General features: G+C 46.8%; 1 protein-coding gene across 1 annotated transcript in view; it reads right to left on the reverse strand.

The window, feature by feature from the left end:
- Nucleotides 1–1,503: 1,503 nt before the first annotated feature.
- The window catches only part of LOC137525252 (protein mono-ADP-ribosyltransferase PARP9-like), a 158,392-nt gene continuing 144,282 nt past the window's right edge, over nt 1,504–15,613 (reverse strand). The window contains exons 8-9 of the mRNA XM_068246275.1: nt 8,249–8,402; nt 1,504–2,383 (exon numbers count right to left, since the gene is read on the reverse strand). Coding sequence (XP_068102376.1) covers nt 2,073–2,383; nt 8,249–8,402 — 465 coding nt within the window. The 3' untranslated portion in view covers nt 1,504–2,072. The remainder of the gene's footprint in view (nt 2,384–8,248; nt 8,403–15,613) is intronic.

Consider the following 15,613-nt stretch of genomic DNA (forward strand, 5'->3'; position numbering starts at 1 on the left):
CTTCACCCAATTAAACCATTTTATTACATATCTATAAACTGTACAGAAATAGCAGATAAGCACTTGTGAATTACAGTCAGAAGCAGAGATTGCTGATTGGAGGAACTATTGCTTTCATAACACATTTAAAGGTGGCCACAAATGGTCCACTTTGTATGGGCACAATTGATTCCTAACGATTATAAAATTGTCCCATTAGATTTTAGTTGAACCAAAATTTGGATTTTCTTGTCAGTTGTGATAGGTAGGAAGCAAAGATTGGTTAGTTGATGGTGTAGTGAACGATGTATTACAATATTTCACTTCCGATCAGAGTTATCTGATGGTTCCAAGTATTTTCTTCTAGAAATTGGATCATTAGTGGCCACCCTAACACTTCTATGAAACTCCCTTGTGAACAAGTGAGGGGTTCTTTAAACCCATCACCTGTTAATGAACACTTTGCTTTCCACCAATAGAAGGCTCCAGGTCTGTGGCAGAGCATAGGCTCCGCCCCATAAAAAAGGCATAAGGCACTTTTGTGTCCCTCCCCTCATATACCCATTTTAGGTAGCCACAGGGGCCCCCCAGCATTAAGTAGCCCTTTAGTAGTGTAGCCAGAGATAACCCCAGGTCAACCTGGAGGGGTCTGTCACTTGTCACTCCCGAGTCCTGCTGCCGCTATGCTGTACTCTGGGGGGTGGGGGGGAAGGGGCTGCTGCTACTCGGCTACAGACACCAGAAAACACTAAAAGAATAAAATAACACTGGCTTATATAAAATTATTTTATCAGTTTAGATTTTCTCCCCTCATTTTTTATAACAATTTCTTCTCTACCAATCTCAACTTTCCACAATTAATAAACATAAAATTGAGAAATCTTTCCTCCAAAGAAAAAGTAAAACCACACAAGAAGGTGAGGCCTCATGTGGCGGCTATCACCGCTCATCACTCATTATTGAGCTGCGGACAGAGAAGGAAGTGCGGGGATTGGCCCTAATGAGGGTGGAAGTTGAGGATCCTCTCCTATCCTGATATATAAAAGCAAGTTTACCATCAGAGATCCAATGTAACCTCTTCAGATGCAGGGAAAATAATACCAGCTTAAAGAGACTTTGAAGAGAGCAAAAACACCCTCTTTTTCTCAAAATCCTCCTCAGGAGTATCAGCCAAGATGATTTGCCGCATCCCCGCGGCCGTCCAAGGTCTTTATCCCCCACAAATCCCCCGGGCAGAATCCTCCGTTACTTCCTGTAGGAGGCAGAGCTTTGGGCTGTAACTCTGCCTCCAGTCCATTCAATCACGCTGATTACTGCCTCTCCCCGCCCCTCTGTCTTTTTTCAAAGAGAGGGGTGGGGGAGAGGCGGCGATCGGCGGTTATTGAATGGACTGGAGGCAGAGTTACAGCCCAAAGCTCTGCCTCCTACAGGAAGTAACGGAGGATTCTGCCCGGGGGATTTGTGGGGGATAAAGACCTTGGACGGCCGCGGGGATGCGGCAAATCATCTTGGCTGATACTCCTGAGGATGATTCTGAAAAAAAAGGGTTTTTTTGCTTGCTTTAGACTCCCTTTAAAGGACCACCATCGTGAAAAATGTACATATAAATGTACGGTTCTCTCAGAGTAAGATGAGACTAGTCCATCTCCTCATGGAGGCTTCTCAGTACTACCCTTATTCTGTACAAAACTAATCCCTGGAAAGGATGGGAACAAAGATGTCAGCCAGCCTCCCAACTCACTGCACACTATTCTGGCAGCTGGACTGAGAACTGTGTAATACTTTCGTAACTAAGGAAAACTCTAAGAAACCCCCATGAGATGGACTAGTCCAAAACCTGTCAGATGTTCACTACCTACTGTAAGTGACGGCAACATAGGAAAAAAAAGTAATTTATAGCTTGTTTTACTCTGGGAGAAATCTACATTTTATATATATTTAATTTTTTTGCAATCACTGTCCTTTGACCAGTGACTACTGCAGCTATTGATGTATTGACTCTAGAATAGATCCTGAGTAATATTACTGGGATGGAGTGCTGGGTCTGGATGCCTCCGCAGTGGACCAGTGACAGTTGGAGACTCTTCCTCACACTACACTCTGGATGAGGGAATGCGTCTGCAGGTGAACAGACACTGCGGATTTGCCAGGAAAGTGTTCAGTATAATAATAAAACTGGGAGACATCTTGTAATCTACCAGCGAGTCGTACAGATCCAGGATATCTGCAGATTTTGACTTGAGGTGAAGAACCGGCATATTCCTCCTCACTTCACTGATGTTGTCAGTCAGGACTTCAGCCTGGAAGATATAGAGGAGGCCATCCTCTTCTTCTGGGGTCTGAAAAATCTCCAGAGTCTTCTTCAAATTCTCTGCAAAGTAAATCCCTGGACTGTACTTTGGATCTAATTAGAAGGAAAACATTAGTGGATTACCATAATTAGACAGGAGCAGTGCAGAGGTGTGGAAGGGTAAAATAAGTAAATAGAAGCAGTACAGGGAAAGGAGGTGGAGATGCAGGTAGGCAGAAGGAAGCAGTACAGGGAGTGTGGAAGTGTAGGGTAAGCAGACAAAAATCTGGAAAGGAGGTGCGAGGTGCAGGGTAAGCTGACAGGAGTGGTATAGGGGGTTTAGCAGTACAAGGTAAGCTGACAGGAACGGTATAGGCAGTATGGGAGTGCGGGGCAAGCAGACAGGAGCAGTATAGGGGGTGTGAAGGAGCAGGGTAAGCTGACAAGTATTGCATAGAAGGTGTGGAGGTGCAGGGGAAGCTGTCAGGAGCAGTATAGGTGCACAAGCTTCCAACCCCCGCGTCTCTTCGCCACTTTCAACTCCCTGCTTAACCCTCCCCCCCCCCCCCCCCCCCCCACACACACACCCTCTGTTTCCTCCCTCTCTGCCACAGATTTAGCAACCCACTTCACCAACAAAATTGTCTCCATTCATCAGTTAATATCCAATCTTCAATCTTCACCTCCCACCCCCTCCCAACCAGCTTTTCCTCCACCCTATCCTCCCCTCACCTCCTTCACTCCTACTACCATTAAAGAAAACCTGTACTGAAAAAAGTTCCCCTGGCGGGTACTCACCTCAGTAGGGTTAAGCCTCTGGACCCTATTGAGGCTTCCCCCATCCTCCTGTGTCCCACGGCGGTCTCGCTGCAGCCCACGGAATGCACAGGCGACAATTTGTCGGGCTGTGCAATATTTAACTTTTCTGGTTCCAGCGGGGGCGCTGCTGCGGCTCTTCCAACGGAGATAGGCGGAAATAGCCAATCTCAGTCGACTCCGCTCTACTGCGCAGAAGACTTGCGCCAGCGCAGTAGAGCGGCCCGACGGAGATCGTCTATTTTCGCCTATCTCTGTGGGAAGAGCGGATACTGCGCCTGCGCTGGAGCCAAGGAGATAAATACTTACATCGCCGCCGCCGTGGGACACAGGAGGACAGGGGGAGCCTCAATAGGATCCAGAGGCTTTCCCCAACCGAGGTGAGTACCTCCCAGGGGAGGTTTTTTCATTACAGATTTTCTTTAAGTCAACCACCTACTGCAGACCTCCCATACCACTACCTCCCCCCTTGACCCCGTCCCTTGTGATTTACTCCAGCCTCACTTCACGGATTTGGCCCCAGTCCTCACTACCCTGTTTAACCTCTCCCTATCCACAGGCACCTTCCCTCAGTCTTCATGCAGGCCACTGTACTTCCTCTGCTCAAGAAACCCTCCCTCGAACTCTCACTACCCTCCAACTACCGTCCTATCTCCCCCCTCCCCTTTGTGAACCAGGCACTCAAGGAGTTTTAAGGCAAACGCCTCACCCAGTACCTCAATGCCAACTCCCTGCTAGACCCACTCCAATCTGGATTTCGGCCTGCCCACTCAACCGAAACAGCTCTCCAAAGTGGTCAATGACCTTGCCTTAGCTAAAGCTGAAGGCAAATGCTCCATTCTCCTCCTCCTTGACTTTTCAGCAGCTTTTGACACAGTAGATCATCCCCTACTCCTCCAGTCCCTTCAGTCCATGGGCATTCATGACCTCGCCCTGGCTTGGCTCACATCCTAACTCTCCAACCACACCTTCACGACCGCCTTTAATGAGTCCTCATCCACCCCCAACCACCTCTCGGTGGGAGTCCCCATGGCTCGGTCCTTGGCCCCCCACCGTTCTTATACACATCCTCCATTGGAAAGGTTATCTCCTCCATGGGTTTTAACTATCATCTGTATGCAGATGACACCCAAATCTACCTCCACACCCCTGACATATCCCCCACTACCATGGACAAGGTCTCCTCCTGCCTATCAGCCATCTCCTCCTGGAAATGGCTAAAATTGAATTTATGATCTTCCCACCCCGGCCATCCCTGAACCTCCAAGATCTGCATGTCACTGTTAACCACACTACCATTCGCCCTACCTCTCAAGCCCGCTGTCTGGGTGTCACCCTGGACTCCGCACTCTGCTTCACTCCTCACATCCAAAACCTCACAAAGTCCTGCAACTTCCACCTTCGTAACATCTGTAAGATTTGCCCTTTCCTGACCTCTGCCACCACCAAACTCCTCATCCGTGCCCTCATAATTTCCCGCCTTGACTACTGCAATGCCCTTCTGTCTGGTCTCCCTATGACCCGAATAGCCCTGTTGCAGTCCGTCATGAATGCAGCAGCCAGAATTATCCACTCCTCCCGTTGCTCCACCAGGGCGGCTCCCCTCTGTGAATCCCTCCACTGGCTTCCTATCCAGTCCAGAATCAGTTGCAAGATCCTGTGTCTGACCTACAAATCCGTCCACAAAACCTGTCCAACCTACATTTCTGATCTTACTCAGAGGTACACACCTAGCCGCTCACTTCGCTCTTCCAATGAACTTCGCCTGACTGTCCCCCGCATCACCCAATCCCATGCATGTCTCCAGGACTTCTCAAGAGCTGCTCCAACACTATGGAACTCCCTACTTCCTGCCATTAGGGAAGCCCCCTCCATCATCTTCAAGAAGGCCCTCAAAACTCACCTTTTTACTCTGGCCTACCACCCCTCACTAGTGCTCTAAACTTGCAGCTGAACTCTGCTCCCCTACCTTTCGTGTCCCCACCTCTCCCTCTAGATTGTAAGCCTTCGGGCAGGGTCCGTACACCCATCCTATGGATCTGAGGGAGCTCAACTTGCCTAATCTCCATGCTCCATCCAGTGACTAAGCATTACCTTGTACTCATATTGTGCTGTGTGATCTCCATGCCCCCATCCAGTGACTAAGCATTACCTTGTACTCATACTGTGCTGTGTGATCTCCATGCTCCATCCAGTGACTAAGCATTACCTGGTACTCATACTGTGCTGTGTGATTTCCATGCTCCCCTCCAGTGACTAAGCATTACCTTGTACTCATACTGTGCTGCGTGATCTCCATGCTCCATCCAGTGACTAAACATTACCTTGTACTCATACTGTGCTGTGTGATCTCCATGCTCCATCCAGTGACTGACTAAGCATTACCTTGTACTCATACTGTGCTGTGTGATCTCCATGCTCCATCCAGTGACTAAGCATTACCTTGTACTCATACTGTGCTGTGTGATCTCCATGCTCCCATCCAGTGACTAAGCATTACCTTGTACTCATATTGTGCTGTGTGACCTCCATGCTCCATCCAGTGACTAAGCATTACCTGGTACTCATACTGTGCTGTGTGATCTCCATGCTCCCCTCCAGTGACTAAGCATTACCTGGTACTCATACTGTGCTGTGTGATCTCCATGCTCCATCCAGTGACTAAGCATTACCTTGTACTCATACTGTGCTGTGTGATCTCCATGCTCCATCCAGTGACTAAGCATTACCTTGTACTCATACTGTGCTGTGTGATCTCCATGCTCCCATCCAGTGACTAAGCATTACCTTGTACTCATATTGTGCTGTGTGACCTCCATGCTCCATCCAGTGACTAAGCATTACCTGGTACTCATACTGTGCTGTGTGATCTCCATGCTCCATCCAGTGACTAAGCATTACCTTGTACTCATACTGTGCTGTGTGATCTCCATGCTCCCATCCAGTGACTAAGCATTACCTTGTACTCATATTGTGCTGTGTGACCTCCATGCTCCATCCAGTGACTAAGCATTACCTGGTACTCATACTGTGCTGTGTGATCTCCATGCTCCATCCAGTGACTAAGCATTACCTGGTACTCATACTGTGCTGTGTGATCTCCATGCTCCATCCAGTGACTAAGCATTACCTTGTACTCATACTGTGCTGTGTGATCTCCATGCTCCATCCAGTGACTAAGCATTACCTTGTACTCATACTGTGCTGTGTGATCTGGTTTTCTTGTATTCCTGTATTGTCATATTGCTGTATGTCACCCCTAAATATTGTCTGTAACCTAAACTAATGTCCAGCGCTGCGTAATATGTTGGCGCTTTATGAATACAATAAATAAATAAAATAAATAACACATGGTGATCTGTATATTTGACCTGTCAATCCCTGTGAGAGGACTGCTATTTCAACATTGCTGAACATTTGGATACTGGGATGTAATTACCTATATCATTCTTGAATTCCTGTGCACTATGACTGTGATTGGCTCCTCATGCAAAGGCTCTGCTATAAGTGTCCTGTATTCTTGGCTCATCCTATAGTGTGGGAGGCTGAGAATGGGCCTCACTTTTGCAAATATCCTTGTTTACTTATTTGATCTGGAGTATCATTAAAGATTATTCTTTGCTATGTTAGAACCCTCATTGGGGAGGAGGGAGGGGGGCTTAAAACTAACCAACCCCCTGGTGCCTAAACACCCCCCCCCCCCAGGTGGTGCCTAACCCTAACCACCCCCTACTGGTGCCTTACCCTAACCACCCCCTACTGGTGCCTTACCCTAACCAACCCCCTGGAGGTGCCTAACCCTAACCACCCCCTACTGGTGCCTAACCCTAACCACCCCCTACTGGTGCCTTACCCTAACCACCCCCTACTGGTGCCTTACCCTAACCACCCCCTACTGGTGCCTTACCCTAACCACCCCCAGGTGGTGCCTACACCCCCCCCAGGTGATGCCTAACCCTAACCACCCCCTACTGGTGCCTTACCCTAACCACCCCCAGGTGGTGCCTACACCCCCCCCCCCCCCCAGCTGATGCCTAACACTAACCACCCCCTACTGGTGCCTTACCCTAACCACCAACCCACCACCCCACACACACATAGAAACGATAATATCTTTGATAACGTAAAATCTGTACATACAAACAAAATAATGACAAAAACTATTACGTTGCAGCTTCTAAAACAATACCATATTTCAAAAACTTTAATGTTCTAATGTTGTTAACGATATTTTTTTCTGCTTTTTTCGCCGTATTAACAATAATTCCATTAGAGTCTATGGCGGCGCCCTTTTTTCCTGCTTCTGTTTTAAACTTTTTCTAGTATCCACCTAAACCTCTTTCCATAAAAATTGCTATGAGTGGAACGATAAGATAGGAACCTTGTTGGCTAGGCAACTGAAGAAAAAAGGGCTAGACAGCAAATACACGCAATCAATAGCAAAGCAGGGACTACTCTCCACACTAACAACTTCATTCTAGATGCATTTCGACAGTACTTCGAAGAAGTATACAATTTACACCCAGAGTAAGCCAAAGGCTAGCAGAGAGAACAAAATCTCAGCGTTTCTGTCTTTATATATGGGTGTAAAGCTCTGGATCCTGAAGTGGTCAAAGATCTCCCCATCACTCAGGCAGAGTTCCTGTCCACAGTCAAGCATCCAAAACCGGGAAAGAGCCAGGGCCCTGACGGTCTGACATCATTGTGTTATAAAGCTTTTGTGAAGGTCTTAGCACCTTGCTTTATGCAAGCCATTAATTTGGTCACCTATCTCGTGCCAGCTACAGACCCATCTCTTTGTTCAACAATAATGTGAAGATTCTGGCCAATAGGATTTCACCCTTCTACCATCCATAATTCACCCAGACCAGGTATGGTTTGTTCTGGGGAGAGAATGGTTAGTGTTAGAATTCAGGCTATCCCTAGTATAGACCTACAGAATTCAGCCTTGGCCCAGTGGGGGTATATATTGGGTTGTGGGTTGATGTGAGCTCCCGGCACATGGGAATATTGAGTGTCCAGTGAATTAGGTTGGTCAGATTTAATCCTCCTTGTTCAGGGAAACGGCAGATGTATGGTGAGTGTACAATCTCTGTACCCTTCAGACGCGTGTATAGTATGTGTGTGTACAACCTCTATACTCCCCAGATCACGTCTCCTCACCTTTAGGATTGCTGTAGAGAGTCTGGAAGCCGACCTCACAGATCTGTTTCAGGAATTGTCTGGGGACCAGCTGGTATAACGGACGAGTCTTCCCACTGGCTGACTTCTTAGACTGGAGGATATCTGACAGATATGGGTTGTGGATCTTCTCCATCTGGAAAATGAGTCAGATGAATAAAGACCGAGCAATGTCATTGTTCTTACATTATAGAATCTTCCAGTACCAGATTACATCACACCAGCGAGTTGTGAGCGGAGGATGGTAAATGGACAGACAGTGCCTGACAGACATGTCAGTCATGTGACACAGATATACGACAGCCGCCGTTACGTCCAATAATCTGCCGGAGACTGATTGCTTATCCATACCAGTGTATAAAAATGTATTATCTCAACACATTACAGGTTACAACCAAATTCCCTATATTGGACTGTATAAATATTGGGGGCGTAGGTGCTGATTTCTCTCTGGGTCCCTCTCTCCGATAAGTAATGTCCCTTTATATAGATGACCTTAAGAAAATAATGTGACCTGTATTTAAGTGCAGCAGTGATCAATAATTTGGTAGGGGTACATTAATCTAAGTGCAATATTTGAAAAACATCCACAAGATGGAGTTAGAATGCACCAAATACAAAGTAAAGAGTACAATCCAATGTATCTGAATACGGAGGATGGCTGCAGCTATAAATAAGTACACAAGATGGAGTATTGAGCAGTTGAGTCACATGTTCTGAAGAAACCAGTATGGAACTAGTGAAACGCGTCAACTAAGTTTGGTCTATGTAGGCCACCATCCCTAGGTGGATAGCGGAAGCTGAGTTGACACGATGAGATGACGTTGACGTGAAGCGAGTGTGCACTTCAAGTGTTATCTGGGCCAGTACTCCAACGAAGTAGCCTACATCGTCAAACTAACCTACATCCCACAGACTTTACCATCCCCTCCCTAACTCTCCTGCCTATGCGTTTGTTACTGAATGTAGGCAGATTCAACAGGTAGACTATTTTGTTGGCAAACCGGCACACAGCAGCCTGTAAGCAATCCAGAACGCGGGGACGCTTGCATGAGAACTTCCTACGAGCGGTGACAGGCAAGTGCGAGTACCTTACTGCCCCGCAAGCACACACTATGTCAACTGCAAACGCAAGACCCCGACGTGTGCACAGAAGGGGGAACAGAGGATGGTAACAGCCTGTAGGACATTCTAATACACGGTAACACGCAAGTCCATGCTGGACAGCAAAAACTTTACCATGTCTGTGCATTTAATGGAATACATTGAATAGCCATTGGGAACTATAAAACAGAGGACACTGAGAGTCAAATATAGTGTAGTATGTATTGAAATACGTGGAAAAGTAAATGCGTGAGAATTAGATACTCACAAACATGGGTTACCTTCCAGGCAACCACTGTAGATGCAGGTGAGGAGATTAGACCTGTCCCCACTCAGGAATAAGATGTCGCTCTCTGTAGATAGGAAAGAAGGGGGTATCCCCCTCCACCAGGGGTGGACAACAATATAATAGCTAGTAGAACAGAGGCGCCAGCAGGATAAAAAGATCTAAAACGTTAAAAATGTTTAGGAGGCAGCAGGGGACCTACCTCCAAGAAGCAGAAACAATGACTGTCAATTCAAACAAATACATTTATTGTATACTTCCCAAAAAGATGCAACGCGTTTTGCAGGCATAGCCCGCTTCATCAGGTAATAAGAATAGGGGTACAGACTGTGGACAGAGACAAAAACATGCTCCATGAGCCCCATAACATATAATAATTAATGAATAATTATAAACGAGAGCAGGATCGGGTAATTTAAGAGGCGCGGGGGGGGGGGGGGCAAGGAAAAAGGCACAGTGGGGGAGGAGGAAGGAGCAAGCCCACATATGCAATAAAAAAGGTAGGATGATAGGTGGACTAGCTTGGTATCTATAGATAGTAAATGGTACATGGGGACGATAATAGTAACAAGTTGTAAAAGTATTCTACACCTTACTCTTACAATACTGCTTCGGGTATTCATTATGTCACACTAATGTGGACAAAAGCTTACCAGTATTTGTTTTTTGTTTTGTTTTTCATCACAGCTGTATTTTTCTTTCCCTTCCTCTCCCCATCTAATGTTATGTGATGTTTTATGCTCCTTTCACCACAGGAGGGCAGCATAACACCATGAATTGAATTCCTATATGATTTTCGCCCAGAGAGCCTTTGTTGTCTGTTTATATGAATATACATTGTATATGCAACACACACAGTATGCTGACAGGTCCTTGTCCTGTCACGCATCTTCCACTAATATTATCGCTGTCCCCCACTCCATTGCGGAGCTTATATTACAACACTGCCCACACATAGCCTTATCCAATATGGCCGCTCCCGAGCCCCCTGCGTCTATGGCGCATGCGTCACATGGCCCACTTCGTGCCAAGCGTAAATAGGGTTGCACCTCACTTCCTTTTCCTATTGTGCTTACACAATATCCCCTGCACTACGTTCTTCCAGGACACTTTGCGTGCCCTTGATAAAAAGAGACACCTTGTATCCTCTGCTCCATTACCACATGTGCATGCGTCCCATATACAGTACAACCGCACCCCGTTGGTGACATCATGCTGTCCCTGCTCGTACGCCCGCGCTGCTTCCTCCCATTCCCATTGGATAATTAATCCTTCACACTATAAAGCGCTGGCCGACCACTACTTATTACAGAGGCACTACTCGTGTTCAGGGCCGGACTTACCATAAGGCAGTGTAAGCACATGCCTACAGGCGCTTGATGATGGAAAGGCTGCTCACTCCCCTCCCCCTAGTGCCTCCCTCCCTCCTTCCCAATGCAGGGTCCTGAGTGGAGTTTAATTGAGGGTACTCACCTGGGTCTTGGCATTCCGTTGACCTGATCTCCCTTCAGTCTGGGCCACCTCTAGCTACCGAATACTTGGGGGCACCTGTAGCTGCTTAATACAGAGGATAGCGCTGGCTACCTAATACTTAGGGGCACCTGTAGCTACCTATGACTGCCAAGGTAAGTAAGGGAGGAGTTCAGTGGGTGTTTGTAGATTCATGGAGGGCGAGGTGTAGGGTGCCAGGACATCTGTGCCTATAGACTCCTGTGATGTAAATCTGGGCCTGCAGTCATGGAGGGCGGAGTCTAATGTGCCAGGACATCTGTGCCTATAGGCTCCTGTAATGTAAATCCGGGCCTGCTCTTGTTCCTGACAAATTACTAGTAAGCTTTAGTCCACATTATTCTACACCTTACTCTTACAATACTGCTCCGGGTATTCTTCATGTCACACTACTTTTACAACGTGTTACCATTATCGTCCCCATGTACTATTTACTATCTATAGATACCAAGCTAGTCGACCTATCATCCTTACCTTATTGCATACGTGGGCTTGCTCCTTCCTCCTCCCCCACTGTGCCTTGCAGCTTCAAGAACGTAAGCATAATTTTGCAGGGATATTGCAGATATCCGCATCACATTGGAACTGATTGATCTGTACAGCTCATCAGGAAGCAGCCTATTGCTCTCACACTCCCTCATACTGGTCACTGGAAGCTCAGCGTGGCTCCTCATGGCAGAGATCTCTCTGAGGAGCTTATTCTGCCCAATCAGACATTTTCCCTCCCTGGGGGTCATGTGACTGGTTAGTGTTACAAGGTCTCAGGTGTGACTGGGGAGCAGGAGGTGTGTTATATTTGGTGTTATCGCTCTCACACTCTCTCATACTGGTCACTGGAGGCTCAGCATGGCTCCTCATGGCAGAGAACTCGCTGAGGAGCTTATAGAAGAATTCTGCCCAATCAGACATTTTCCCTCCTCTGGGTCATGTGACTGCTTAGTGTTACAAGGTCTCAGGTGTGACTGGGGAGCAGGAGGTGTGTTACATTTGGTGTTACCGCTCTCACACTCTCTCATACTGGTAACTGGAAGCTCAGCATGGCTCCTCATAGCAGAGAGCTCTCTGGGGAGCTTAGAGGAATTCTGCCCAATCAGACAATTTCATGTGACCGGTTAGTGTTACAAGGTCTCAGTTGTGACGGGGAGCAGGAGGTGTGTTACATTTGGTGTTATCGCTCTCACACTCTCTCATACTGGTCGCTGATGTTATAATTTAAGTAGGTCTCAGTTATTTGGCCTGAGTTTTAGGTAAAAGGCTTGTCCGCAGAGTATGCCTTTAAAATAGAGTTTCTTGTGATGCAGGCATAAGCATCTCAGTGTCTGTTTGAAGCAGAGGAATAACAAACAGATACTGAGAACAGGTTCCTGAAAGAAGGCCACAGGCCTACACTGCCCCAGACATATGGACTACGAGAACAATCAACATAGGCCATATTTACAAAATACCACATTCCTGTATGTAAGTGAAAGGCATCATTAAATATTAATCAAGTAGGTGGGTATTATGACACCACGAGGGGTCGAAGCCAATAGCCGGGTCTGGGGGATGGCTAAGATGAGGTCACATTTAACTCTTTCCTGGTCAGTATTAAAGGGCCGGGTGGGCGAACAGAGCTCACTCTGCTTCCTACTTTCCTGCTATCTATATGCTGACTGGAACCTCTAAATATTTCCATTCTATATGTAATCTGATATGATGTATGCTGTACATAGGTAGTCTAGAAGATATAACGTAGTCTAGAAAGAAGGTAACTGACTAACATTCAGGAGGAAGGTTAGTCAAGAGCTGTAACGCCACAAACTTAAACAGAAGAATTTGCTTTGCTAGGATATGATGAACTGTATCTGTATTTCTGTTTCCTGAATAAATAACTTGTACATTGAAGAAGCCTGAGAACGGTCTATCTTCAATAATGCTTGCTGTGTTGAGAGTCACGTTATCTCACAGTCTGTGAGGCGCAACTACAAGAAGTTGCTGGTGTCGAAGCAAAAAGGTGATTTATAACAGCTGGAAGCTCAGCATGGCTCCTCATGGCAGAGAACTCTCTGAGGAGCTTATAGAAGGATTCTGCCTAATCAGACATTTTCCCTCCCCGGGGTCATGTGACTGGTTAGTGTTACAAGGTCTCAGGTGTGACTGGGGAGCAGGAGGTGTGTTACATTTGGTGTTATCGCTCTCACACTGGTCACTGGAAGCTCAGCATGGCTCCTCATGGCAGAGAACTCTCTGAGGAGCTTATAAAGGAATTCTGCGCAATCAGACACTTTCCCTCCCCGGGGTCATGTGACTGGTTAGTGTTACAAGGTCTCAGGTGTGACTGCGGAGCAGGAGGTGTGTTACATTTGGTGTAATCGCTCTCACACTCTTTCATACTGGTCACTGGAAGCTCAGCATGGCTCCTCATGGCAGAGAAATCTCTGAGGAGCTTATAGAAGAATTCTGCCCAATCAGACATTTTCCCTCCCGTGGTCATGTGACTGGTTAGTGTTACAAGGTCTCAGGTGTGACTGGGGAGCAGAAGGTGTGTTACATTTGGTGTTATCGCTCTCACACTCTTTCATACTGGTCACTGGAAGCTCAGCATGGCTCCTCATGGCAGAGAACTCTCTGAGGAGCTTATAGAAGAATTCTGCCCAATCAGACATTTTCCCTCCTCGGGGTCATGTGACTGGTTAGTGTTACAAGGTCTCAGGTGTGACTGGGGAGCAGAAGGTGTGTTACATTTGGTGTTATCGCTCTCACACTCTTTCATACTGGTCACTGGAAGCTCAGCATGGCTCCTCATGGCAGAGAACTCTCTGAGGACCTTATAGAAGGATTCTGCCCAATCAGACATTTTCCCTCCCCGGGGTCATGTGACTGCTTAGTGTTACAAGGTCTCAGGTGTGACTGGGGAGCAGGAGGTGTGTTACATTTGGTGTTACCGCTCTCACACTCTCTCATACTGGTAACTGGAAGCTCAGCATGGCTCCTCATAGCAGAGAGCTCTCTGGGGAGCTTATAGAGGAATTCTGCCCAATCAGACAATTTCATGTGACCGGTTAGTGTTACAAGGTCTCAGTTGTGACGGGGAGCAGGAGGTGTGTTACATTTGGTGTTATCGCTCTCACACTCTCTCATACTGGTCGCTGATGTTATAATTTAAGTAGGTCTCAGTTATTTGGCCTGAGTTTTAGGTAAAAGGCTTGTCCGCAGAGTATGCCTTTAAAATAGAGTTTCTTGTGATGCAGGCATAAGCATCTCAGTGTCTGTTTGAAGCAGAGGAATAACAAACAGATACTGAGAACAGGTTCCTGAAAGAAGGCCACAGGCCTACACTGCCCCAGACATATGGACTACGAGAACAATCAACATAGGCCATATTTACAAAATACCACATTCCTGTATGTAAGTGAAAGGCATCATTAAATATTAATCAAGTAGGTGGGTATTATGACACCACGAGGGGTCGAAGCCAATAGCCAGGTCTGGAGGATGGCTAAGATGAGGTCACATTTAACTCTTTCCTGGTCAGTATTAAAGGGCCGGGTGGGCGAACAGAGCTCACTCTGCTTCCTACTTTCCTGCTATCTATATGCTGACTGGAACCTCTAAATATTTCCATTCTATATGTAATCTGATATGATGTATGCTGTACATAGGTAGTCTAGAAGATATAACGTAGTCTAGAAAGAAGGTAACTGACTAACATTCAGGAGGAAGGTTAGTCAAGAGCTGTAACGCCACAAACTTAAACAGAAGAATTTGCTTTGCTAGGATATGATGAACTGTATCTGTATTTCTGTTTCCTGAATAAATAACTTGTACATTGAAGAAGCCTGAGAACGGTCTATCTCCAATAATGCTTGCTGTGTTGAGAGTCACGTTATCTCACAGTCTGTGAGGCGCAACTACAAGAAGTTGCTGGTGTCGAAGCAAAAAGGTGATTTATAACAGCTGGAAGCTCAGCATGGCTCCTCATGGCAGAGAACTCTCTGAGGAGCTTATAGAAGGATTCTGCCTAATCAGACATTTTCCCTCCCCGGGGTCATGTGACTGGTTAGTGTTACAAGGTCTCAGGTGTGACTGGGGAGCAGGAGGTGTGTTACATTTGGTGTTATCGCTCTCACACTGGTCACTGGAAGCTCAGCATGGCTCCTCATGGCAGAGAAATCTCTGAGGAGCTTATAGAAGAATTCTGCCCAATCAGACATTTTCCCTCCCGTGGTCATGTGACTGGTTAGTGTTACAAGGTCTCAGGTGTGACTGGGAGCAGGAGGTGTGTTACATTTGGTGTTATCGCTCTCACACTGGTCACTGGAAGCTCAGCATGGCTCCTCATGGCAGAGAAATCTCTGAGGAGCTTATAGAAGAATTCTGCCCAATCAGACATTTTCCCTCCCCGGGGTCATGTGACTGGTTAGTGTTACAAGGTCTCAGGTGTGACTGGGGAGCAGGAGGTGTTTTAC

The sequence above is a fragment of the Hyperolius riggenbachi genome, chromosome 7, assembly GCF_040937935.1.
Source record: "Hyperolius riggenbachi isolate aHypRig1 chromosome 7, aHypRig1.pri, whole genome shotgun sequence".
Taxonomy (NCBI): domain Eukaryota; kingdom Metazoa; phylum Chordata; class Amphibia; order Anura; family Hyperoliidae; genus Hyperolius; species Hyperolius riggenbachi.